Raw genomic sequence first — 26642 nt, 5'->3', positions numbered from 1 at the left:
GTAGCTAAAATTTTTACAAATTCCACGGAATTCTGTGGGCATTCCGTAGGATCGTTTTTGCTTTTAGCTGAAATAGCCCTTTTCGGCGTGGTTTTACGGTTTGACTCGATCTCCTGCCAGAGCTGGCAGTCTGGGCACCGAGGAAACCTTTTCGTTCAGAGCCGAGATTCTGGGAGATGAAGCAGAGGTTTAAAATCCACGTGGCTCCATTAAAAAAAAAAAAAAAAAAAAAAAAAAAGGCAACAAAAGTTCCCTCCATCCTTCCTTCTTTCCTTCCATCCTCCATTCCTCCATCAGGCGGCCTTTGGCTTCTCCCTCTTGCCAGGCTGAGCCCCGGGGAAAGTTGGGCGAGTAAGTTCGCGGAGCCGGAGGGAGGGTGGCACAGATCGATTGGCGAGTTTAATAGGATCAGGTCAGTGTAATCCTGTTTTAGCCATTGTAATTCAGGCAGCCAAGGAGACCTCAAACTATAGGGGAAGGGGCTTTTAAAACCTCAGCGGTCCTGCCACAAAGCCAGAGGCTGGGGCCGGGACAAAAGCGGGAGAGAGGATGAAGTGGCTTGAAATAAATAGATTAAGGCTCTCTATGGTCCAGGCGTAGCGGGAGGGAGAAAAGAGCAAGCAAGGGGCGGGCGAGCATCCCGCGGCGGCGGGAGGGGACGGAAGGGAGCCGGCACCCCGGGGGGACACGGGGTGGCCGGGCACAGCGTCCCCTCCCGGTGCCGCCCCCTCCGCGCTGCCCGCGTTTCCGAAGGGTTGGGATAGGCAATCAATTTTTATGGTGCAATTTATAATTCATACAGGTTGTCTTCGTACATATGGTGTTGCTTTTGTGCGTCAGGGTGCCGGGTGCTTTATGGCGGTGACGGCGGGGATTGGCTTCCCGGCCCCATCGCTCTCCTCGTGGCCCACGGAGATGGACACGGCCCCGTGGGAGAGCGCGGGGAGGGGGGACGCAGCCCCGTGGGACCCCTGAGCGGTGGGGGGGGTCTCTTCCGAGGGGCAGCTCCCGCCCGTGGGGGGACGGGGAGGAGGCTCAGTCCTTCGGGAGGGCATTCCCAAAGGAGCGCGGTCCCCCGGCCCCTCCCTGCGGGTGTTGGGGTCAGCCCCGGGGGTGCCCCAGCACCCCCCGGCCGGGCACAGCACGGTCCTTGTGCCATCCCCGGGACCAGCAGGGGCAGGGAAAAGGCACGAAAAGGCCCGGCCCGGCCGGTCCCGGCTGAAATAATGACACCAATTAAGGCAGGGCAAACAGAACCGAGGCAGCGCCGCCGCCTCCGAGCTCCCGAGCTGCGCTGGGCTCGGGGGGCTCCGGGCAGCCCCGAGTGTGCCGGGTCACTGCGGCGAGGGGTGACCGAGGGGGGGATTTAAAGGCGCTGATGTCTTATTTAACAGCGAGGCAGCGCCAAGCCAGCCCCGATGCGGAGAGGTCGCCTCATCCCGGTGCTGCCGAGCCTTAAAAATGCACATTTGTGGCTAAATTTCAACCCGGGCTTCGCTGAGGCTGGCCGGGCTGAGCAGCAGAGGAGCCTCTCCGTCCCCTCCGACTTTGGCTTTGCCGGCACCGCTGCCGCGCTCCCCGAGCACCGCAATTATTTGATCTGCAGATGTAAGAGGAATTTATTGTAACAACAAATATAGTGATGTCAAAACCCAACCTTGGATTAAAGCCGGCAGCCAAAGGGGAAGTGTATTAATTTCAAACAGCATCAGAGGCCAGTGCCTATTAGGACGAGCTATTCTTCAGACCCCCCCATCAGAATTAATCATTGGGAGTTAATTTGAAGCTCAGACAAGTTGCTGTTAATTTAGTGCAGGGAGGACGGGATGGAATAAAAAGCTGAGGTGCTGGCCGGGCCTCCTGGGTCTCATTAATCAGCGAGCTGAGACGGCCTGGCTTGATTACAATTTGCAAAAAAATTCATTAGAGCCTGGGCGATTGACAATTTTTCTCTCTGCCTGTGATCTGACTCATTAGGCAGCCAAATGAAAGCCATGATGATGGTGATGATGACAGCTATCAACCCCCTCGCTTGTTTATCTCCTTCTCCTCCGGCCCCCGGCCCGGGGCTTCCCCCTCCAGCCGCACTCCGGGTTAAAGGGGGGCAGCGGGGGACCCCGGCCCGCCGAGGAAATAACTTCCAGTGCCCGGGGCTGGCACAGGGAGGGATCCCCGGCGGGGGACGGGGGTGAGCAGCAGCTGCTCCTCCCTAAAATCCCGCACTCACAGCGCCGGGAGGGGGCACAGCCAGCGGTGGGGGGGCGCACCCCGAATTTGGGGGCTGCAGGGCGCTGTGCTGGCCGGGCAGCAGCCCCGCGCACCGAGAGCCACCCGGAATAAATTCAAGCAGTTCCAGAGATGATTTTTTTAGAAGCAGCGCCGAGGGTGGCAGGGGTGCGTTTGTCCCACGCGTGTCCCGCGGCTCCCGGCGTCCCCCCCGCGCGCGGACGGACCCCAAAAAATTATTATCACAATTATTACGAAAATTCCGCTTCTTTAAAGCGGTGGGCAGTGCCGAAAAGGCCGGAATTGCGCGTGTTTTCCCGCTGCTCCCCGCGTGTCCGCGGCTGCCCGTGGGGCCCCCGGCGATGCCGGCCGGGGTTGTGCCTTTTCGGGGAGCGGCCGGTGGGGATGGGGACCCCCGCCCCGTGCACCCCTGGAGCCACGGCCAACCCCCTCCGACCCAAACAAAATAATATTAACAACATTAATTAGTATAATTATAATAAATAAGTGATGAAGCGCGAGCGATGTGACGCGGCCAAGCCTGGGAGCCTGTCCCGGGACCGAACGACCCCCCCGACCCCAGTTCAATTATTTCATTTCAATAGACCGCCCCCCGCCCAAGTCTCCGGCGCTCCGTTTTCCTCGGGAAAATCGCATTTTTAATTCCAAATCGCCGCCGCCGAAGTCACGGTGGCACCGGCACGGATGGAGCCGGGATGCGGATAATGGGGATGAAAAAAAAGGGGATGAAAAGGATGCGGGAAGGGAAGGGGGGGACGCGGGACCCTTCGGCCCCGACCCCTCCCGCCCCCCGATCCGGCCCCGGCGCAACGAAAACGGGCGCGGGGCTGCGGGCAGCGCCTGCACCCCCCAAAAACGGGGCTGGGGGAGCGACCGGACCCCCAAACACGGGGCTGGGGCTGGCAGAGGCGGCACCCCCCAAACTCGGGCCGGGGGGCAGCGGCTGCACCCCAAAACAGGAGCTGGGTCCGTGCTGGCTGCCGGGGAAGGGTGCGGGGGTGCTCCTGCCCCCCACCCCCGCGGCCAGCCGCGTTCCGTCGCAGCTAAACAGCTTTTCTTGCAGCTTCCTCATCCCTCAAAATAAGAAAAAATAGAGAAAAAACCCAAATAGAGAAAGTTTTCCACCCGGCTCCCCCCTCCCCGGCAATAAATGTGGCTTCGCAAAAGAAAAAAAACCATAAAAACAGAAAATCAGAAATGCAGGCAAGAGCAGCATCACTGCGCTCCGGCAGCGCAGGAGGGGAAAGGAAAATCAGCTCAACGCCAAATCCTGGACAGAACTGCCGGGGGCTGGGGTGGTTTTTTTTGGCTTTTTTTTTTTTTTCTTTTTAAGTCCTTTTTGTTTCTTTGTCAGTTTTTATTCACAAGACTTAGTCTGCTTTTAAATTTCATAATTTATAAGGAAATAAGCTACATTGAAATAAATTAAACACAATAGTGAAGATCGTGCTGTTGGTTTCTTTTTTTTTTTTTTTTTCTTTTGCCTTTCCCCACCCCCCCCTCCCCTTCTCTCCTTTAAACATGGCTTGGTGGAATAGGCAAACCAAATCGACAGAAAGCCAGGCAAAAAAAAAAAAAAAAAAAAAAAAAAAAGAAAAAACTAAAAAAAAAAAGAAAGAAAGATTGAAAAACTCATTCCCCAGTGCCTGCCACTCAGCCATCGGCAATAAAACCAAACAATAAAAAAGGCATGAAATGAAACTCTGAGTTTTCTTTCTTTTTTTTTTTTTGTTTTTGTTTTGTTTGTTCTCTCGTCTTTTTGTTGTTTTTGTTTTTTGTGGTTTTTTTTTTTTTTACCTTTCGCCCCCGAATAAGAAAGAAAACCCCAAAGATGGCTAAAGGCGCCGCGGGTTTCGCTGGGGATGCTCCGGTGAGGGGGATCCAGCGCCGACACCGCTCCGCATCCGCCGTGCCCACCGCAGCCAAGGGCGTCCAAAGCGGGGCAGCCTCGCAATAAATATCTGTGTGCGCGGGGCGCAGGTGTTTGTGTGTCTCTTCCAGCTGGGATATCCCTGCTCCGAACCCAAACTGTTTCCAAGCCTCTTCCCCTCGCGGTGAGCGGAAAGTTTCGCTCTGAAGTTCGCTCGTGGTGGGGATTTGCCATGCGCTCGCGCGGGGCTTTTATTTTCGTCTTGTTTTAGTTTTTTTGCGGTGGGGTTTTTTTGTTGCTGTTGATGTTGGGTTTTTGTGGGTTTTTTGGGGTGTTTTTTTTTTTTTTTTTGCTTCTCTCGTTTTTGTTTTTATTCGGGTGGGTCGCCTTCAAACCCCGGGTTGGAAACTTTTCCCTTTAAAAACTTGTGGCTCTGAGCGTGGGAGGAGGGAGAGATCAGGGTCGGGCTTGCTCCAGCTGCTGGTGCTGACTCCTGATCGCGAACCTGCTGACGTGCACCGGGATGGGCACCACGATCTTGGGGTTTCGGGAAGGTTCCCCTGTCTTGGAGTTGGCGTTGCCCGCCTTGACCCGTTTCCATTTCGCCCGCCTGTTCTGGAACCAGATTTTCACCTGCACCTCGCTGAGTTTGAGGGCGTGAGCGATCTGGGACCTCTCGGTCAGGGACAGGTACTTTTTGCAGTGAAATTCCTTCTCCAGCTCCAGCAGCTGCTCGCTGGTGAAGGCTGTTCGCCTCCGCCGGTTTTTGCCCGTGGACGTGGTGTTGGTGGAACTGGGGGGATTCTGGGGGTTCTCCTCCAGCGCGTTGCCAGAGTCCTCTTCCTTGTGAGCCGCCTGGCCGGGGATGTTGTCGTCCGAGCTATAATCTAGATCGCTGTCCATGGAGAAACTTTCCTCCTTGCCTTTCGCGTCCTCCTCTGCTTTGGGGTCGTCCTTGCCCTGGCCCCGGAGAGCCCCGGCTGGGAAGGAAGCAGAGGCCTCTCGTTAGCATCCCGCACCCTCCGTGCCGCGCCCCCCCCGCCCTGCAGCTCCATCACCCCAAAACTGATGCCTTGGGGATCCTTTTGTTGTTGTTATTTTCCTCTTTTTTTTTTCTTTTTTTTGTCCTATCTCCCGGCGCATCTTTCGTTCGCACTGGTTTTACCGCTAGCTTCCCGAGCGGCGGCGGGAGCTCAGTCCTCCCTTCTCCCCGGCCCGGCGGCGCCCCGGGGCCGGCCCCGTCTCCTCCCGGGGGTCCCCCCCCATCTCCCGACCCCCTCTATCCCAGGCGGCGGCCCCCGGTCCCCCCGGCGCTCACTCACCGAGGGAAGCCTGGACGGCGTCGGCGGCGGGGAAGGGCAGGAGGGCCCCGTCCTTGCCCAGGAAGGCTTTGCCGTCGTCGCCGCCGCCGTCCGGGGGTATCCCGTCGGCTTTCTCGAAGTTCCCCGGGGGCGCGAACTTCCTGGCGGCCTCCTGGTGCTGCGGGGAGGCGGGGAAGGTGCCGGGCAGCGTGGCCATGAGCGTGGAGGTGAGCGCCATGCCCTGCGCCAGGCTGGAGCAGAAGCCGGAGGGCAGGCTGGGCAGCTGGTGGTGGTGCGGGTGCGCGGGGGGCAGCGCGGGCTGCAGCGCGCCCTGCGGCAGCGCGGGCGGCGGCGGCGGCGGCGGCGGCAGCACCACGGGCCGGTAGGGCATGAACATGGGGTAGCCGGTGTACACGAAGTGCCCGGGGGCGGGCGGCGGGGGGCTGCCGATCAGCGAGTCGATGCTGAAGGCCGTGCTGCTTCCCAGCGGGCGCTGCATCATCATCAGCGAGGGCTGGAAAGCCGCGCTCATGCCGGAGCGGCGGCGGGAGCGAGCGGGCGAGCGAGCACCTTCCTCCTCCTCCTCCTCCTCCTCCTCCTCCTCTTCCTCCTGCTGCTGCTGCTGCTCGGCGGCGGCGGCGGCGGCGTCCTGGCTGCCCTGAGCGCGGGGCAGAGCCGGGGCGGAGCGGGGCCGCGGCCCGACAGCTCCCGCACCTCGGGGCCGCCCCGCCCGCGCTGCGCCCCCGCGGAGCCGCCGCCGCCGCTCTGCCCGCCCGCGCTGCCCCGCGCCCATTCACATTTTGGCCGCCTGGGAACCCGGCCCGCCCCACGTGGCCGCCGCCGCCGCCGCCCATTGGCCGAGAGCGGCAGGGGGCGGGGCCTGGCGCAGAGGCCCCGCCCCCTGCCGGACGGCGCGGCCCACGCGTGACCGCCCGCGGGCACCTCCGCGGGTCCCGGGCGGGGACAGCGCGCTGCCGCCCGGCCCCGAGCACCCCTTCCCCGCGCCTTGTCCTCTTTCCTTGTTTTTTATTATGTCTTTTTAATTCACGTTCACCCCTTCTTTTTTTTTCCCCCCCTCCCTTTCTTTTTTCCCCCTTTCTTTTTTTTTTTTTTTCCCTCTCTCTCTTTTTTTTTTTTTTTTTTTTTCTGAAAAGCCCCCAAATAGGCTCCATGTGGTTCTGGGTAAAGTCAGCCCCTGGCTTGGCTTTGAAATTGCTTCTGCAATTATGTAAAAGAGCCATTCAGCAACACGGCGGAATTAAAAGCGATGGAGGGGCTGCTCCCTTTTCTCCGGCGAGCTTCTCATGTTGGCCGGCTCAAAGCCTTTTCCAACACGACGTCTTTGGCGAGGACAAAAGCTGGAACAAAAAAAAAAAAAAAAAAAAAAAAGGGGAAAAAGAAAAAAAAAAAAAGCCCCCAAACTTGTAAATTGAACGTCAAGGGAACTTTACACAATTTCAAAGGCCATAAATAATGATAAAGGGACCAGGCGAAGAGGCAAACCCAGGCAATTAATGGAGGTTCCCAAGCAAAGATCAAGTGGTTTGGAAAATAAAATTAAATGCAGGGGAAAAAAAAAAAAAAAAAAAAGAAAGAAGAAAAGAAGGAGAGGGGGGGGAAAAGAGAAAGGAGGGGAGTTGACTGGGGGTGGGATCCCTCCTGCCTTGGGAAGTTGAAGTCTTCCCGGGACAATGGCGCTGGCTGTGCCCCTGCGCTTGGCTTTGGGGGGGCTTCTGCAGCCAAGCCCCGCCTCCAGGCGGCTTTGGCCGGGGGGAGGGTCCCCCAAAACCTAAGGATCAGCAGGAGACCCCGCTCCCCCCGGCCTTAGCGAGGCGCCGCTCGCTCCCAGCTAATTGTAATCGCTGCCCGTGTTTGCCAGCGAGGGCGGCAGATGTCGCGCAGGACGCCGCCGCCCCCGTGCCAGAGGTGGGCACAACCACGCTCCGTCCCCCACATCCGACCCCTCTTGGCCGGGCACCCTCCAGACCCCCTAAAACTCCGAGGGGTCCCACATGGCCCAGGAGCGCCCCAAAACGAGCCCTGTGCCACTGGGGTCCCGAGCTGCCGCCCGGCGCTCAGCGAGTGGCATTTTCAGCGCCCCCCAAAATCCCCTTTCCCGGCAAATCGCCACGGCCACATCTCGCTGCTTTCCCCGAGCGGGGCCCGGGAGCTGCCCCCGCCCCGTGCCCGGATATCTGGGTCAGTTTATCCCTCAGCCGCCATCTGAAAACGTTCTTTTCTCGGCAGAAACAATTAGGGCGGGGGGGGGCAGGTTATTACTTTAGGGCCTCGGTGCGGTTTTTGCTGCATCTGGCTCCCCATCCCTGCCTGGACGCAGCTTTTGGGGTGCCGAGCCCCCGTCGGTGACCCAGGGCAGGATTTGGGGGTTTCTGCAGGAAGGATTTGTCCCGGAGGTGTGGCCGGTGGCACGGGGAGGGGGATGGCCACGGGAGCAGCTGCCGCTGGGGATGGGCAGGGGGGCTTGTGTGATGTGTGTGCACAAACACTTTTGGGGCCCATCTCCGACTTGAAGGGACTGGGAAAAGTTTACTTATCCAGCTCATTTCCATATGTCCTGGCTCCGTCTTGCGGAGGCCACCATATGTGCAGCGGCGCGGCGCTCGGGGCTTTTCCCAGCCCCGCAGAGGGTGGGATTTTCCCCGTGGATGCTTCGTGGCCGCTCTTCCTCTCCCATATTTTTTCCCTTTCCCCCTTTCCCCGTGCTCCAGCCGGCCATCGCAGCCCTCTCCTGCCTCCCTCCGCTTCCACCCACTACGGACGGAACCCAGCAAAACCCAAAAAGCTGGGAATCCTCGCGGGGAGCAAAGCAAAGCGAGCCAAGAGGGGCAAAAAAATCCCCTCTTTTTTCAGGAAAACCCGCTGGATTGCGGGAAGGGCAGGGATAATTAGGCACGGTAATCCGGCGGGGCATGGAAATGTGTACCAACACCCAGCTCCTGCAGCTGTTTTTATTGTCAGCCCCCTTCAAAATTTGCCCACAAACAAGTGCCTTTGCAGGACGGGAGTATTATTTCGGGCAAGAATGGGCTTTTTGTTCGGCACATAATTAGCTGATTTTTTTTTTCTCCCGGAGGAAAAAAAAAAAAAAAAAACAAACCAACACCAAAAACCAAAAACCAAACCGACAAACCAACTCGGCGATCCCTGATTGTGGCAGGAGCAAGCGGGGCGCGATTGTGCCTGGGAAGTGGAGCAGGAGTGAGGGGAGCCCCACGGGGGGACCCCAACATCGCCAGAGGGGGGCTAAACCCCAAGATTTGGTGGAAATCAGCGCTCCAGAGGGTCGGGCTTGCTTTGGGGAGCACTTTCCCCCCTTGGCTGGGCCGTGCAGAGGGAGCAGACCTGGCCCCAGCCGGAGGTGCGGCACCAAAACGCTGCTCCGGGGATCGCTCAGGAGCAGGTGGCTTCTGGCAGGGTTTGTCCCCAAAAACGTGGCCAGGGGAGGAGCAGCAGCGATGTGGGGAGCGGGCAGCTTTGGTGGGGTGCGTGTGAGTCCCTCCCGCGGTCCGAAAGCCCCAAATGGGGGCGGGGAGGGGCCGCAGCCCTGGGGAAGGGAGGCTGGGATGGGCTGGAGCCCTTCCAGGGGGCATCCCCAGGGCATCCCCTGTCCTCGGCATCGCTGCCCATCCTCCCGCCGGGCACCCCCGAGAGGGCACAGCTCTGATTTCCAGCAGCTGATCAATCCGGTGGCTTTCTCCAAAGCAAAACCCGCGCTTCCAGAGGCTCTCGCCAGCTAATTCTTGCATTTGCCGGGGAAATTTCAATTGCGTGGGAAACGTCACCAAAATCACCGCACCCTACAGTGCTTTTAAAGTATTTTTTTCCCTAGGAAAGGGAGGTGAGCAAGAGAAGAGACCCTGAGCAGAAGTGCCCCCCAAAATCAGCGAGCTCTTACTGATGCAGGATCAGGTGCAGCCAAATCAGGGGAAGGGGAGGCAGCGCCCTGCGTGGCTCCGGGCTTATTCCACAATTTTGGGAGCTGCGAGCAAGAGGGTGGGAGGGCAGGATTTGCCCCTGGCTGTGCACGAAGGGATGCGCCCCCCGCTCCACGCGTGGAACCCCCTCCTTCCTCCCCGCTTCCCTGCACAGGGAAAGAAGAAAAAAAAAAAAAAAAGGCAAAATAACCCCCAAAACAATCCCCAAACCCCTCATTCGCCACTTAATCCCATTAACTCTTTCACGTGTTCTCCTTTGAACTCCTTCCAGCCCCTCCCGGGGCTTCCCCCACTTCCACTCCACGCTTCTTATTTTTTTCTGTTTTTAATTTTTTTTTCCCCCGTTCCTCCTCCCTTATTCCTCCTTCCCCCCCCCCCCCCCACCCCTCCCCCGTCCCTTTTTAACAAACTTGAAGGTGCTCGGGATTTTCGGGTAAGGGAAAAAAAAAAAAAAGAGGTTAAAAGGGTAAGGAATAACACGGTGCAGGTTAAAAAAAGAAAAGAAATTTGACTTCCATAATCCCGGCTCTTATCCCGAAATTCATTCGGATAATGGGAAATAGGCTATTTGAAAAATTATTTTAAATGGACACATATTTAAACAACCGGAGTCCGAGTATTTTAAGAGCTTTGCAGGAGACCTTAATCAAACACATCGCCACGGAGAGTTTAGTGGTGGCAAACCCCACGCACTCTCTCGTTCCCAGCTTTTCGTGGAAATCCGCCGGTTAAAAAAAAAAAATTTTAAAAAATCCCGAATAAAAGTCTAAAATATTCCCGGGTCAGAGGGGCACAGTCTCATTAAAACCAGCGCGGTCCTGAAACTGCACTGCAGACATTAAAGTGCAGTATTTTTCAATTAGAGCTGACGAATTCAATCAAAATTCCATAGATTAGGATGAAATGAGGCATGGGTCATTTACAGGGGAATTTAATTGCAGAGCCATTAGACAAATAGTATATTTGCCATTCTCACATTATCCATCATTTTAGACATCAATAGAAGGAGCAGCATCTTTACTAATACAGCAGCACTTCCCAATCTCTGCCTGTAAACACTCCCTTTCCCCATAGCTCCTGATTATATCTGATTTCATTTAAAGCCATGGGGGATTATAAATGTTCCTGCAATCAGGTTCATTAGGACTTCAAAAAAAATCTCATTTCTGATTCGTATCGCTTTGCGGATCACCCAGCACAGCCCGCGCTTAAAAAAAAAAAAAAAAAAAGAAAATTGAAAGAAATAAATAAAAAAATCAAACGCTGTTTCATTACCGGGGCCACTTCGGGGTTTGATTATCGCCCTGACGAGCCCCTGTTCAGATGGTGAGAGGCAAACTCGGCTTCCCACTGGGATCACCACCCCCCTGCATCCCGAGGGGGGCTCGATCCCGCTCCAGAGGGTCCCCGGGTAGGGAAAAAACACCAGACGGGACGGCAAAACCTTTTTTTTTTTAAATTTATTTTTATTTTTTTTTTAATTTTATTTTTTTTTCCGGTGGGAGGGTGCGCATCACTCCTTAATTCTCCCCAGGTCCTTGCAATCAGAGAGGTGTGTGCAGCAGGGCGGGGAATTCCCATTATTTGGAAATTGTTTTGCAGCTGGACCATCGGTGCTTTAATACCGCAGGGTGGGAAAACGAGCAGGAGCAGCCCAACCACACACACAGAGAAAAAAAAGAAAAAAAAAAAAGAAAAAAAATCCTCGAGGAGGGAGGAAGGTCTCTGACATTTTTTGCCTTAATAGCAGCTTAATATTAAACGTCTTCCATAAAACACGCACATCCAGATCTACTTCAAAAGAAATAAAAAAAAAAAAAGGGAAAAAAAAAAGCGAAAAAAACACAGAAAGCCTTCATTTTCCCCAAATGTATGGCGTGCGCAGCGCTGTGTTAGCTGCCTCAGTAATTTAATTGGAATGAAACGTGAAAAATGTGTCATTTTTTGAAGAATTTATGCATCGCTTCCTGGAAATCTCATTGTCTTAACTAGCAGCCTACTGTGTTCTGTTTAGCAGGCATAATCGCATTTTTATGTGTCTCCGTATTAGAAGTTAATGTGACCTCCCGTCTTTAGCTGCTGGAAAATAATAATAATAACAAAAAAAATTATATTAAAAAAAAATCCCAAACAACAAAAAAACCGAGCCTTTCTCCACAACATCTGCATCAAAACAAGGCGCCGCCAAGAAGGAAAAAAACCAAAATCTATATTTCGGGTGTATATATATTTTTATATTTATATTGGAAAAAAAATATATATATACATAAAAAACGCCCGCCAAACTTATCAACCCCAGCCCGGAGCATCATCCCACTCGGAGCATCATCATCATCAGCAGCAGCATCATCATCATCATCATCATCACCATCATCCCACCCGGAGCATCATCATCATCACCACCACCATCCCGCCCGGAGCACCATCCCGCCGCCGCGCTCCCCCCGCCGCCGGCAGAAGGGCGCAAAGCGAAAGGAGAAACTCCCCCACCCTCCACCCCAGACGGCTCGGAGTCGATTTTCTGAGCGTTTCTTTGCCTCTAAATCTCCTTTTTCGGGCTCTTTTTGGGGGTCCCGGCTGCCCCCGACGGCCGAGCACAGCGCGCCCCCTGCCGGCCGCGGGGAGCCGCGCACCCCCCGCCCCACGCGTGTCCCCCTCCCACGGCCACCCCCGGTCCTGCCCTGTGTTCTGCCCTGTGTTCTCCTGTCCTGTGTTCTGTCCTGTGTTCTCCTGTCCTGTGTTCTGCCCTGTGTTCTCCTGTCCTGTGTTCTGTCCTGTGTTCCCCTGTCCTGTGTTCTGCCCTGTGTTCTGTCCTGTGTTCCCCTGTCCTGTGTCCTGCCCTGTGTTCTGTCCTGTGTTCTTCTGTCCTGTGTCCTGCCCTGTGTTCTGTCCTGTGTTCTTCTGTCCTGTGTCCTGCCCTGTGTTCTGTCCTGTGTTCTTCTGTCCTGTGTCCTGCCCTGTGTTCTGCCCTGTGTTCCCCTGTCCTGTGTCCTGCCCTGTGTTCTGTCCTGTGTTCTTCTGTCCTGTGTCCTGCCCTGTGTTCTGCCCTGTGTTCCCCTGTCCTGTGTCCTGCCCTGTGTTCTGCCCTGTGTTCCCCTGTCCTGTGTCCTGCCCTGTGTTCTCCTGTCCTGCCCTGTGTTCTGTCCTGTGTTCTCCTGTCCTGCCCTGTGTTCTGTCCTGTGTTCTCCTGTCCTGTGTTCCCCTGTCCTGCCCTGTGTTCTGTCCTGTGTTCCCCTGCCCTGTGTTCCCCTGTCCTGCCCTGTGTTCTGTCCTGTGTTCCCCTGCCCTGTGTTCTGTCCTGCCCTGTGTTCTGTCCTGGCCTGTGTTCCCCTGCCCTGTGTTCCCCTGTCCTGTGTTCCCCTGTCCTGTGTTCCCCTGTCCTGCCCTGTGTTCCTCTGCCCTGTGTTCCCCTGCCCTGTGTTCCTCTGTCCTGCCCTGTGTTCCCCTGCCCTGTGTTCCCCTGTCCTGCCCTGTGTTCTCCTGTCCTGCCCTGTGTTCTTCTGTCCTGCCCTGTGTTCCCCTGTCCTGCCCTGTGTTCTCCTGTCCTGCCCTATCCTGTCCTCCCCTGCCCTATCCTGCCTTGTCCTGCCCTGTGTTCTGTCCTGTGTTCCCCTGCCCTGTGTTCCCGTGTCCTGTCCTGTGTTCCCCTGCCCTGTGTTCCCGTGTCCTGTCCTGTGTTCCCCTGCCCTGTGTTCCCCTGCCCTGTGTTCCCCTGTCCTGCCCTGTGTTCTCCTGTCCTGCCCTGTGTTCTCCTGCCCTGCCCTGTGTTCTCCTGTCCTGCCCTATCCTGCCTTGTCCTGCCCTGTCCCCCGCTGTCCTCCCCTGGCCTCTCGTCCCCTCGTCCCCCCAGCACCGACCCACAGCGCTGTTGTGCCCCCTCTGAGGTGCATTCCCCCCTCCATCCCTGTGGATTTGGGGTTTTTGGGGATTTGGGGGGAGGATGGGTGACCTGGTGGGACTCTCTGTGTCTCTCCCCGCGCACACGGAGGTAAAAGGTGACAACCATGAAAGGAGCACCAAAATTCAGGTTGGCTTGGTTCATCCTGGCTGAGCCAGAACGGGTTTTGCCTGAATCCCCGACAATTCCCACCAAAACAAAGAATGGAGTCCAACAGCCACTAAAGGGTCACAGAGATTTGGGATGGGGCCTCCCTCCCCCGAGAGACACAAAATATTGGGAACACGGGGCAGGGCTGGAAATGCTCTGTCTCATCCACGGAGGGCGAGGGAAGTTGTGGAAGCAGCAGGTGGAAGCTGAGAGAGGGGCAGAATTCAATTAAAGAATTTTTCCTCCCCATTTCCATGCTCCAAGGACAGCAGCTCTGGGAGCCAGGGATGTAGAGTCCAGCAAACATGAAAAATTAATTATTTATATATATATATATATATATATATATATATATGAGTGTGTGTGTATATATACAATTATATATAATATGTATATTTATATATATATGCAATTATATATAATATCCATATCTTAATATATATCTGTATATAGGTATATATACACACACAATTATATATAATATGTATATTTTTACATAAAAATATAATAAAATCTTGTGGGTGTTTTTTTTGTGGTTTTTTTTTTTTTTTTTTTTTTTTTAAACCAAGACCAAGTGTAATTTAGCACTGGAAGAATTTTGGGGAGCACTGTGGCAGGAGGACAGCTGTTCTCCCAAGGGATGCACGTGTGCACGTCCTTTGGTTCAGCAGGAATTAACCTGGGGAGCCTGAGGAAAAACAAATCCTTGCTCCTCTTGGTCCCTTTGGCCAGGATACTGCAGGAAATGAAAACCCAAACTCCACCATTTCGGGTTTTCCAGCCCCTTCATGTGCCAGCCTGGGGACAGTGACAGGCACCAGGGGTATGGGAGGGGCTGGGAGGTGAGGAGCTGTGGTCACCCTGCTGCACGGAATAGCCACAACATTCTAGGTGGCTCCTACATTAAAAAAAAAAAAAAATTAAAATCGATTTTAGGGTCTGTAATAATGCCCCTGGACTTTGCATCCTGTTGAGGGCTTCCACACAGCACCTCTGCTTGTGCCACTCCCGGGTGAGATTTATCCCAGGGGATTTAATGCTCACCTGGGCTGGTTTGAGTCCCCTGCCCTGTCCTTCCCTTCCCTCACCTGAGCAGCCCCCGCTGCTTTGCAGGGATCCTCTATAATCAGCATCATTCCTACCAGCCACAAATCATTTTATTACTCTTTATAATCTATTTAAAGCACAATTAGAAGGGGGAAAAAATCTATACAAATTTCCAGCCGAAAGCACACTTTAGTCCTGCTGTAAATCCCTGGAAACAGCCATCCATCCATCCATCCATCCATCCATCCATCCATCCATCCATCATCCATCCACGAATCCATGAATCCATGAATCTGTGAATCCATAAATCCATGAATCCATCCATGAATCCATCCATGAATCCATCCATCCATCCATCCATCATCCATCCACGAATCCATGAATCCATGAATCTGTGAATCCATAAATCCATGAATCCATCCATGAATCCATCCATCCATCCATCCATCCATCCATCCATCCATCCATCATCCATCCACAAATCCATGAATCCATGAATCTGTGAATCCATAAATCCATGAATCCATCCATGAATCCATCCATCCATCCATCCATCCATCCCTCATCCATCCACCCATCCATCCATCCCTCATCCATCCATCCATCCATCCATCCATCCATCCTCCATCCATGAATCCATGAATCCATCCTCCATCCATCCATCCATGAATCCATGAATCCATCCATCCATCCATCCATCCATCCATCCATCCTCCATCCATGAATCCATCCATCCATCCATCCATGAATCCATCCATCCATCCATGAATCCATCCATCCATCCTCCATCCATCCTCCATCCATGAATCCATGAATCCATGAATCCATCCTCCATCCATCCATCCATGAATCCATCCATCCATCCTCCATCCATCCATCCATGAATCCATCCATCATCCATCCATGAATCCATGAATCCATGAATCCATCCATCCATCCATCCATCCTCCATCCATCCATCCATGAATCCATCCATCCATCCATCCATCCTCCATCCATGAATCCATGAATCCATCCATCCATCCATCCATCCATCCATCCTCCATCCATGAATCCATGAATCCATCCATCCATCCATCCATCCATGAATCCATGAATCCATCCATCCATCCATCCATCCATGAATCCATGAATCCATCCATCCATCCATCCATGAATCCATGAATCCATCCATCCATCCATGAATCCATGAATCCATCCATCATCCGTCCATCCATCCATCCATCTATAAATCCATGAATCCATCCATCATTCATCCATCCATCCATCCATCCATCCATCCCTCATCCATCCATCCCTCATCCATCCCTCATCCATCCATCCCTCATCCATCCATCCATCCATCCATCCATCCATCCATCCCAGCAAGCGGTGCCCCTGGCAGACACGGATGCTCCTGTGCTCCATGGATTTGCAGCTGGATTTGCAGCTGGATCTGTTCCCTCAGAACACCACTCCCTGGGGCTCCAGCAGCAGGAAGTCCTGCAGGGCCCTGGGCACGGGCAGCAGGGGGATGAGGGAATGGCACTTGTTCCCAAAGTGTGCCCGGATGGTGGCACGGCACAGGTGCTGCAGGCTCCGGGCCGTGCCCGCCAGCCCCAGCAGGGACTCGTAGAAAGGCCGGTGGTGCTGCAGAGAGGGGACAATGCCAGCGTCACCCACCTGGGCTCACACTTTTCCCAACTGCTGGAGAAGCTGCAGGTGTTTAGGGATGAAGATTGAAGGGAAGGAGCCCAGGTGTGGCTGTGGGTGCGGGGTCTGGGCACTGACACAGGGAAAAGGTGGGTGAGGGATTCTGGAATTCTCCTGTGGCATTGGGACCTTGTGGACTGGAATTCTCCTGTGGAAGCACCCTGGGGAAAGCCAGCCTTGGGAGCGTGCAGCAGCATCCCACAGAAAGCTGATGTAGAAGGGACCCTGTTCCTTAGACAGGGAAACAAAGCAGGATTGGGCTGCGCAGCCTCGGCCTTTCCTTAATTTGGGGAAAAAAATCCTTTCTTCCATTCACCCTGAAGGCTTTGTTTGCATTCCAGCCATCCTTCACAGCCTGTGGAGCCAGGATTAATCCCAAAACATCCCAGAGCGGGCTGGCTCTACCTGTTGCACGTCCAAGGAGGAGCTTTTCCAAACAAAATGGGTGACGTGGGCTCCTGCTGGGAAGTGCTCTGGCTGCAGGGTCACTTCAGAGGCTGAGAGTGGATTTTATAGCAGGCTGGGCAGGGTCGTGGGGTCTGAGGATGGTGGAGCTGAAGGGATGCAAACCTGGAGGGATCGGGTGTGTGCTGCTGCTCTGGGAAAAACCCCTTCTGTTTTTTCTCCATCCAAGTGAAATCTGGGCAGTGGGGGGGGAAAACCACTCAGTGGGGAAAACAAACCCCTGTTCTGTGGGGAAAACAAACCCCTGTTCTGTGGGGAAAATGCCCTCCTTGGGTCTCAAAGCAGCAGAGCTGCCTCACCTGGAACACCTCGGGTGGCACGGCCTCGGCCCACTCCTGGGACACCGGGATTTGGGAGTAGGAGTTGAAGAGGACCTCGATGACCTCCGGCACGGCCGCGCAGGATTTCAGCACCTGTCCAGGGATGGTGTGAGGGCTCAGACAGAGGGACAGGGCCAGAGGGGACAGCAGCCACCTGCTGCAGCCAGGGTTTGTCCCACCCACCCCGCTCCAGGCTGGGACAGCCCCGTGACGGGATCGGGCAGGCGTGGGGTTTCTCCTGGCACTTTCTGGAGCAATGAGAAGTCCTGCCCTGCTGAGGCACTTTTTCCTCTGGATGCAGTCCTTGCTCCTTATTTACATTTTTGGCTCGTGCCTGCCAAGGCAGGATAATATTTTCTTTATGGTTTGATGTAAAATCAATGGAACGCAGAGCCACGAGGCAGCTTGTGAGCCAAGCCTGTCTCTGATGTTCCCTAGGCAGGGAAAAACCTCTCTGAGCCGTGCTGGCTCCATCCTGCCCTTCTGCTGGGCCTTCCTTTCCATCGCTCCCAACCCCACAGTCCCCTCTCCCTGCCCGGCTCTCCCAAATTCTCCCACCCCGCCGCCTTTACGTTTCCCAGAGCTCCCAACCTCAAGCCCCCAGGCGCGAGGGGCTCTCTGGGCGCAGTTTTGGGGCCGGTACCTTGATGAAGGCCGGGGGCCAAATCTTCTGGGAGCCGTGGTTGAGCAGCAGCTGCACGGCGAGATGGGGACGCAGCTCCGGGTGGGCGGCAGCGGCCCGCAGGGCCCAGCCCAGCGGGGACACGCCGTCGTAGTCGATGGCGTTGGCGTCGGCGCCGCTCCGCAGCAGGTGCCGCACCAGCTCGATGTTGGCCGCCCCGCACGCCCGGTGCAAGGGGCTCCTCCAGCTCTCATCCCGGGCGTCCACGTCGGCGCCGTGGGCCACCAGCAGCTGGAAAAGCTGCAGGGAATGGTCGCCCGCGGCCGGGGCCTGCCCGCAGAGGATGCCCAGCGCCGTCTCCTGGTGCGCGTTGCGGGCGTCGACGCTCGCCCGGCGGCGCAGGTAGAGGCGGGCGTGGTGGCACAGACGATGCCTGGCGGCCACGTGCAGCGCCCTGTCCCCGCCCGCCTCGCTCGGCAGCTCCACGGCGGCCCCGTGCAGCAGCAGGAGCTTGGCACACCTGCAGGAAGGTGGGGTCAGCCTCCAGGATGGAGTTTCAGGGGTGGTGTTGAGCATCCATGAGGGATGTGGGGCGAGGGTGGAAGTCATGCTGGAGCTGGGGTTGTGGCACTCAAGGATTTTGGGCGGGAGCGGCACAGGCTGGGCAGGGAGGCACTGTGCCCTGGTGCCCTCCACAGTGAGGGCAGGGCCGGTTTGGGCAATATCTCCCTCTGCCCCTTGACAAGGGTCATGTATGGATGGTCATCCTTGGCCATCCTGGACAGTCCTTGAATACCTTGACCATCCTTGACCATCCTTGACTGTCTTCAACTATCTTTGACCACCCTGACCATCCTTGATTGTCCCGGGCCATCCTTGACCATCCCTGACCATCCTTGACTATCCCAGGCCATCCTTGACCATCCCTGTCCATTCCTGAACCCCTTGACCATCCTAGGCCCACTTGCTTGGATATAAAAGCGGATTTTCCTTCTCCCTTGGAGGGACCCCAGCACCTGTGTTGTGCTCCTGGTCCAGAGGATTGTGTTTTCACAGAACCACAGAATATCCTGAGCTGTGAGGGACCCACGAGGATCATGGAGTCCCAAGGGAGGAGCACCAACCCCTAACCCCCCCTGCCTCTCTGATTTTCATCTTTTCTTTCAGCTCAGGTGTTGCTGGAGCCCTGGGTGAGGGTCTGGGCTGACAAAGAAGCAGCACGAGGGGGAGAGAACTCCCAGCCTGATCCTTCCCAGCAGGGATGGGGAAGAAGAGGAACCTCAGGGAGGAAGGACAGCACCAGGACATTGCTTGTTTTTCCTGGCCCAGGGGAATGTTAACACGTGTGGGGAAAATATCAGTAAAAAATTAATGAGTTAATACTACTACTAATAATATACTTGACTTTTTGTGGACCTGCCTCATCACCTCCCCGTGGATTTCATGGGAGGATTTTCATTGTCCTTGGCAGTGCAGAATCTACAAACATCTCCCTGGGCTGCTTTACCCGTGCGACTCAAGCCTGAGTTTGCCAAGGAAAAAGACCCTTCAGGATCTTTTCCTGCAGCCTGGGCAGGTGTAATGCTCCCAGAGGTGCTCACCAGAGGCTCCACCACGGATGCTCTGCTTGGGGTGTGGTTGCATGAGAATGGATTTAGGGGTTGTGCCATTCCCAAAACCCTCAGGTCCTTACTTTCCAATTTCATTTTTTGCACTAGGATGCTGAATCCCTTTCTTCAGGAATGTTTTGTCTCCCTAAGGCTTTTTTGGGGCTTGCTGGCTGCTGTTGGAGGGGATCACTCAGACACTCAGTCTCTTTTATTGGTCTTGTCCATCCTTGTCAGCAGGGAATGTGAATAAATATAATTACTCTCTTGGGACCTCTCCAGAGTAGCTTAATCCTGATGTCACAGGTAGCTCTGCACCCTAAAATAACACATTCATGGCAAACCAATGATGCTTCTGCAGGGAAAAATGGAAAAAAAAAAAAAATCTCTGACTTGGCTGCAAAAATGCAGCAGCCTAGCCCGTGAGAAAAATCCCATTCTGTTCTGCTTTTCTTCTTATTTGGGGGCAGATCATGCTTAAAGCATTTCCAGGCAAGGAGGCAGCTGTGCCTTGGCACAAACATTGCCCTGGTTTGGGCGAGGGTGCCCAGGCTGAGGATTCCCACCTGCACAGGCAGCACAGAGGGATTGTTCCTCAGCAGAGCCAGGAGCTGCACCAGCCCAGAATCCTCACTGTGCCCTGGGCTTTTCCCTTACAGAGAATTCCACCCCGGGAGCTCAGTTCCTCTTCATCTCCTGCTAGACATCCCAAATATTCTCCTGTGGAAAGGCCGTCCTTCCCAGAGGCTGCATCCCTGGAGGGTTTTTCTTTTTGGTTATCAAGTGCTGGAAGAAACCCAAGCTGCTTTATATTGAATTTTCCCCCTGGGTGCTCCTCCCTTGGCACAGAGGGAATGTTGGCAGGGAGTTATGAACAAGGGATGATCTCTTCCAGTGAATGGAAAAGCCTGGGAGGAGCATCTGCCTCCTATTTGGATATCTGGGCATCAGCAGGTGCTGGGTAGATGCTCTTGTTAACCTTTAAAATCTCTTGATGAATTCATGAGCTCCAACACTTCACCAGCGTTTCTGGCTTCCGGTATTTTCATTCACACCCTGGCTGTTGCCACCACAATGGACTAAAATCCCATTAAATAAGGCCCAGCAATGGCTTGCTGCTTTTTAAAGGACTCCTCTCCAATTTTCTGGGAATACTGAAAGAGCTTTTCTGGGAATACTGAGTCCAGCTTTCTGTTTATCTCAGCAGAAATTCGGCAGCAAAGCAAATGACTTTGTTTTCCATACAGCCTGGTGCCCAATTTTGACTCATTTAAACTTAGTTCCAAGCCATTCCCAACCCATTTGCAGGTGATGGGTGATGTCCCCTTGCTTGGACAAGTCACTTCTTAAGATAAAGGAAATTTGGGGTGAGTGGGGCTAGTGCTCCACCTTCGCCCTGCCCTGGGCTCCTGGATCAAATGGAAAGGGAGAAAATTACTTGGGATTGATTTTTTTTTTTTTAATTTCTTCACCCATCAGAGGGTCAGGGCAGGCTGTGCCCATTCCCCTCCTTATGGCAGGATGGCTCCCACTGGCTGGGATGAGAAACAGCCAGGCTGGGAAAGTGGGATTTGTTAGAAATGGGATGCGAAGAACAACCAGCAGGAGGAGCAGGAGATTGGGGCAGCGGAGGCTGCGGGGAAATTCCCGTCCCAAAAACCCACTCAGGCCCCGGTTTCCTTAAGGAAAAACCTCCTGTTTGGCTTTTCCTCCCATCCCCGGGGTCGGAGCGAGGTTTATCTGTGAAAGCCCAGTTTTTGTCACGTCTCAGAGAGCAGGGTTGTGCTCTCTGAGCCCTGTGGCTGTGCCCTGTGGCTGCTTTGGGCTCTTCATTTCTCTGTCAGGACCCAGGAAGGAGCTGCTCTTCCCCAGCCTCCCGAAACGATGGCTCCAAAAGCTCCGAGTGCTGCATTTAGCAAGGCTAAACCGAGCAGAGGATGAGGTTTAGCACTAGATGTTGCTAAATGCTGCCTTTTCAAATCCCTGGGCTTTTTCTCCCCGCACTGCTGCTCATTTCCCACAGCCACAGGGGCAGAGGGCCCAGGACGATGCTGGAACAGCTGGAGGGTGCCTGGGGCCGGCTCCTCTGGGTCAGCACCCATCTCCCCGGCGTTTGGGAGCCTTGTCTTGACCCCGGTGCCTTTTTAGGCTCCTGCCTTCCTGCTCAGCTCCTGTTCCCTGCTCATTGTTCCCATTCCTCCTGTCCCTGGTGCTCGCTCACTATCCCAGTGCTCCTCGCGTGGAGCCCCTTGGACGCTGCCTGAGCTCCTGCATTGACTCATCCCACCTTTCATCCCCCATCCCTCAGCTCTGGGGGCTTGGAGGAGGTGGAGAACTCTGCTTCCAGCTCCCAGGGTGGAGGGAAGGTTCGGAGAAGGGAATTGCTCAGCTGGAAGCGGGGTGACACCTTCTTGTCCCATCCCTTGGCTTCCCAGAGCCCTTTCTTTACATGCAAGGCTGGAGAAGGGAAATTCCTCTCCAGGCAGCCTCTCCCTGGCCACGAGGGAAGCTTGTGACGTTCAGGGAGATCTGAAGGAGGACTCTCCAGATGTTCAGCATCCCTTCCTGCCGTGATGGGAGGCAGGAGCCGTGTCCTGCATCCCTACCAGGCGCCTTCCCAGCGCCCCACGCCCGCTCTCCCCTCCCCTCCCTGCTGCCAACGCTCTTCCTCTCCCCCTCAATTATTTTTATTTTATTTTTTTTTTCGGGGTGCCAATAAAGGCAGGCTCCTTTAATCATCCCCAGCTTTAAGAGGGAAAAGGGAGAGCGCCAGGGAGAGAGTGCAGTGAATTTAGAGACTCATCTTACCCCACCATGTTAATTATCTCGGCTGTAAAAAAGAGGTCAAGGAGAGGAACTCTACTAAATAGGCCGACGTTGGCATGAACAGCTCCTAAAGTGAAGAAGGTAAGACTGAACTTTACTGGAACTTTTTTTTTTCCATCTCTTCAAAAAGCTCCTAGATTAAAGCTCTGATATCCTTTTTGTTGAAATCTCATGGATTCTGAAGCTCAAATGGCTGGAAGGAAGCCCAGATAATTTTTTTTTATCCCAGTCACTGAGAGGCTCAAAGGTTTTAAGTCCTGCCCCCATGGTGAATTGCCGAGTATATGGGAATACAGAAGAACCTGGCACATAGGTGTTCTGGCCATTGTTATCGAGAGGGAGAAAAATAAAATAGCTCTCTATGTAGGTCAATGACCTGCTCTTTGTTGTCAGTAAAAAATTAAGGATGACCTAAAATCTACTACTCAACGAAAAAAATAATAAAATAAAAAAAAAGGAGGCGAGGTAAAGTAGTCTCCCCCTAATCAAAGAGGAAATGTTTGTGTTACCCAAAGCTTGACCTCCTCAGTCTCTAACTTTAGCAAAGTCTTTGCGATTGAAAAAGCAGTGGTCGAAACCTCAAACCCTGTCTGAAATGTCTATTAATTTTTGATCTTTCAAGGGAGTTGGCTGAGTTATTGTAGCAGCCCCCGTAGCGCCGCAGTTAAGGGGCTCGCAGCATTTCCATGATAAAGCCCCAATATTCCAGGCCTTACAACTCAGCTGTTGCCACGTCGGGGCTGTCTGATCCCCTTGGTGGCTGTGCTGGCTCACCTGCCATCCCCCTCCGCCTTCCCAGGGAATGGAACATGCAAATCAGTGAGAACAGATCCCTTTTCTAACACATCTATATAAAACAGTATTTTTTTTTTTCAAGCTTGGAAGCAAAACCAGGGCACCTGGAGCTCTGTGGTCCAGGAGATCCTCTGCACGCCCTGGGGTGGTTTGGTCGCCCCATCTCTTCAGGGGGAGAAGCCTAAAATCAGGGAAGCACTGGGGTTTTAGGAGGGGGCTGGAGGATGAGCTTGAAGGTGTAAAGGGAACTCGGGTGAAGGAATTAGAGCCAGCTCTTGTGACTCACAGAGCTGCCTGCAGAAGCCTCCCTTTCCCATCCCGCTCCTTCCAGCCCTCACGGCACCAAGGATGCGTTGGATTCATCCCTAGACTTTTGGCTGAACCAGAAGGTGATTAATACCTGATTTTTGGACATCTTGCAGAGACTCTTATTGATAAGCAGGGATCAAACCTTTCTCTCTCTGGCTGCCTCCCTTCTCCAGAACTCTCCCTGTTTTGTGGTCCGTGATATGCTGGAACCTTGCTTTCACCACCTACTTCCAGGTAATCTTGCCTGCCTGGAGGGCAGAGGATGGATGCCAGGCTGGCTTTTCAGGGAAGCTGTCAGGTGATGGAATTCATTGTGGCCCTAAGCAGTTTCATCAGGATAATATCAAGCGACTGAGCTCTTTATAAAAATAAAGGGAAGTACCCTCATTCCGTGTGTCTAACTATCCAGGCACCTAGAGTCCCACACAAACACATTTTTTCTGTATTCTTCCATATTTTTCCAGGCAGTTTTTATGCTCATCTGTGTGATGCTGATCCAGGGTGGGATGTGGGTGCACATGGAGGAGCCTCAGCCCTGCCTTTGAACCAAGGGGGATCCCTACGTGGCTTGTGTGGGGGTGGGAGCATTGCTCCACATCCCATAAACCCATCCTGAGCATCTCCCGGGGGAAGTGGGCTGGATCTGGGCTGCAGGACATCCTGACTTTAGGGGAAATAGTCAGGAAAGAGGAGGAAGGAAAGGCTGAGGCTGGGCTGCTCCTGTCCATAGGAAGAAGACTTAGGCTGTGCAATGTGCCTGGCACCAAAATGTCTGGGGTTTTTGTCTCTGCTGTGGCAGTGGGGAGATGTGGGAGCGTGTGGGAAGCCTCACCATGGATCATGGCATCTTTTTTGCTTCATGGCATCGTTTTTGCTTCATGGCATCTTTTTTGCTTCCCACAGGCAAAACTCCTGGGCTGTGTGCAGAGGGGATGCACAGCGAGGTTATCACGGACTCCCAGAACGGTTTGGGTTGGAAGGGTTTTTTAGTGGAAGAGGTTTTACAGTGATTTCTGTGAGCCAGAGGGAAGTTTGATCAGAGCATCCATGTTTACCCCTGAAAGAATTTCCTACCAAGGTCATTGACAGAGAACCCAAGAAAGAAAGAAGGATAAATAAGAGAGTACAGAAGAGAAACCTGCAACTGCCTATTCCAATGAGCACTTTGTTTGTCTTTCCTGACCAATGAGTGAAGTGTGAACTCCTGAGCTTTGTAAGACTGTAGAAAAAGCACGCATGTTAAAATAAAACCAGTTTGAAGCCTTCTGGCAATGGAGTGTGTTGCTTTGTATTGTCTCCGTCTCAACTACAACAGAAGGGACCTCAAAGCCAAACCCATCCCATGCCATGCCAGGGCAGGGACGCCTCCCAGCATCCCAGGTGGCTCCAAGCCCCATCCCTGCCCCATCCAGGGGCAGCCCCAGCAGCGGGGCGCCGTCCTTACCGCAGGGAGTCGCGGGAGGTGCAGAGGTGCAGCGGGGCCGTGCCCTGCTCGCTCTGCAGGTTGGGCTGGGCCCTGTACTCCAGCAGCAGCTCCACGCAGTCGCTGTGCCCCGCCAGGCAGGCCTGGTGCAGGGGTCCCTGTCCCCCTGGGGCCAGGTCGGGGTCGGCCCCACGGCGCAGGAGGTGCCGCAGGCAGTCGGGGTGGCCGTGGCGGGCGGCGAGGCACAGAGGGGTGCTCAGCTCCAGCCTCTCCTCCAGCGCCCACAGCCCTGCAGGACACGGGAATGGGGCTCTGATTGCACCCGACTCAATCCTGCCCCTGCTCTCCCATCCCCTGATGGCTGAAGCAGCTCCTGGCAGGGCTTTTCCCGTTTTTCTCTGGCAGCTTCCAGGGCCGCTTGCACTCGGTGGCTCTGAGGGGAAACAAAACCCCCTCGGTGTGTGCTCATCCCAGAGTGGGATTTCAGGTGGGCAAGCACACGGCCTGCTGGCCACCAGGGCACGCAGCCCTGTGTGCAGGTGGCTGGCAGGAGCTAAAGGCAGCTCAGGAATTCCCCAAGAAAGGAAAAGCTGTCTTTGCTGGGACTGACGGCTCCCAAAGCAGGTGGGAGCACGCTGGGAGGGTGATGGAGGGCTGGGATTGGGATGTGCTGGGTTTGGGATCAGCCAGAGTGAGGAATTGGCTTTCCCAGCAGCTCCAGGATCTCCTGGACCATCTTCTGAGCACCTGGGACCATGGGGAGCATCACTTCAGGAGGTATTCCCATCCTGAGGGCATCTTTTCCCTCCCAGAAAGGACCATGAGGAATTTGGGCTGTGAGCCCTCCTGAAAGCATTCCCAAGCTACAGAATGTCTAATCCCAGCTTGAAGAAATCATGTGGATGCACAGATTTTACACTTCCACTGGGTTAGTAGGTGCAGAAGAGAAGAAAGTATTAAAAGTGATGAATATGAATGGCCAGAACTGTGGGCTAACCAGAAACCTTGGGCACACTTAAGGCACCGAGACGCAGTGCACCTCTCCTGTTTAGGGTTAGTAAATACCCATTGATTCCATTTTCCTAGCCTGGCCTTCAAAGGAAAAGTACCTGAGAGTCCGTAAGAGGCTTGGCTTTTCACCTGCCACTCCAGCTGGTTTCGACTGATCTCAAAGACCAGGTTGACATCTTGGTGGTATTTCTCAGTCAGGACCTGCAGGCTCCTCAGGTCTCCCGTGACCAGGGCTGTGTAGAACCTGGCGATGGGAGCACGAGGTGCCAAGGGATGCTCCGGGTCCACTTTGGAGGAAATCCTCAGCTTTCCTGTCCCAGCTCCTGGTGCCTCGCTCATGCCAGTGCTTCCTGGGGTGCAGGTCCTGCCTGGGGGGATGGCCAGGCTTTTATTGCTCATTGGTTCCATCCTCTTGGCTCATTGTCTAATTATAATCCAGTCCAGGCTCTGTTGTGGAGTATTTGTAACTCCAGAAAAAAAAAAAAAATTAGTCAACTGCTGTCTGTTCATCCCCAGTAACCTTATTTGTGTCCTCTGAGCTCTGGGAGGATTTCCCACCCCCCACCGCCCCCCCCGTTTTCTTTTTTTCATGAAGGTGCTCATAGGAGATTCCAGCCCTGTGGCTGCAACATAGAAAAATCTGGGCTATGTGTTACTGGCCCAGCCTGGAATGTTGGGAAGGCCCTGCAGGGATGCAAAGGCCAGCGAGGTCCAAATCCTCCTGGGGCTTTGGCAGGGAAAGCTGCTCTCCCAGACAGTGCCTTGTATAGGAGAGAGAAAGCACCACTGGATGCCAGCAGAGCAGTCCCTGTTCCCACTTCCCCCAGGCTCCTTCCTCAAGGTCACCGGAGAAATCCATGGTGGGGACAAGAATAGAGACTGGCATCTCGTGACTTGGAGGCTCTGGGTGACAAAGCCTCCCCTTGCCAGCCCTGCCACCCACCTCTGTGGAGAACAAACCTGGCCAAAGCAGATTTTGGGATGTTAAACCAGAGCTGGAATGCTCCACACTCTGTGTGGAGTCAACTTGAGGCCGGGAGAAAATGTTGGGACCTTCCTGGGGATCCTGAGCTCCCCTGAGCCAACGCCTCCTTGCTGCCAGA

At 54.4% G+C, this 26642-nt stretch overlaps 2 protein-coding genes across 2 annotated transcripts; both read right to left on the bottom strand.

Annotated features, from left to right (window-relative positions):
* Nucleotides 1-4455: 4455 nt before the first annotated feature.
* Nucleotides 4456-6125, bottom strand: GBX2 (gastrulation brain homeobox 2). Its single transcript, XM_068196813.1, has 2 exons — nucleotides 5440-6125; nucleotides 4456-5097 (listed from the first exon to the last, which is right to left on the bottom strand). Exons 1-2 carry the CDS (start codon nucleotides 5948-5950, stop codon nucleotides 4574-4576), a joined length of 1035 nt encoding a protein of 344 aa, XP_068052914.1. The 5' UTR covers nucleotides 5951-6125; the 3' UTR covers nucleotides 4456-4573.
* A 9756-nt stretch (nucleotides 6126-15881) lies between these two features.
* On the bottom strand, nucleotides 15882-26007 carry ASB18 (ankyrin repeat and SOCS box containing 18). The gene is made up of 5 exons (XM_068196656.1): nucleotides 25638-26007; nucleotides 24550-24817; nucleotides 17590-18088; nucleotides 16926-17039; nucleotides 15882-16098 (listed from the first exon to the last, which is right to left on the bottom strand). The coding sequence occupies exons 1-5, from the start codon at nucleotides 25945-25947 to the stop codon at nucleotides 15913-15915; spliced, it is 1377 nt and encodes a 458-aa protein (XP_068052757.1). The 5' UTR covers nucleotides 25948-26007; the 3' UTR covers nucleotides 15882-15912.
* Nucleotides 26008-26642: the final 635 nt, after the last annotated feature.

This window comes from Anomalospiza imberbis, chromosome 7 (assembly GCF_031753505.1).
Source record: "Anomalospiza imberbis isolate Cuckoo-Finch-1a 21T00152 chromosome 7, ASM3175350v1, whole genome shotgun sequence".
NCBI lineage: Eukaryota > Metazoa > Chordata > Aves > Passeriformes > Viduidae > Anomalospiza > Anomalospiza imberbis.
The sequence above is the reverse complement of the archived record's forward strand: the minus strand, read 5'-3'. Positions and strand labels throughout refer to the sequence as shown.

Excerpts from the sequence above, each read along its gene's own strand:
- GBX2 (XM_068196813.1), bottom strand. The coding sequence starts at position 5,950 with ATGAGCGCGGCTTTCCAGCCCTCGCTGATGATGATGCAGCGCCCGCTG. Across the intron at positions 5,098-5,439 it reads CGCCGTCCAGGCTTCCCTCG|CCGGGGCTCTCCGGGGCCAG; the intron begins GTGAGTGAGCGC and ends CTTCCTTCCCAG.
- ASB18 (XM_068196656.1), bottom strand. The coding sequence starts at position 25,947 with ATGGAACCAATGAGCAATAAAAGCCTGGCCATCCCCCCAGGCAGGACC. Across the intron at positions 18,089-24,549 it reads ACCTCCCGCGACTCCCTGCG|GTGTGCCAAGCTCCTGCTGC; the intron begins GTAAGGACGGCG and ends ACCTTCCTGCAG. Across the intron at positions 16,099-16,925 it reads TGCCACCCGAGGTGTTCCAG|CACCACCGGCCTTTCTACGA; the intron begins GTGAGGCAGCTC and ends CCCTCTCTGCAG.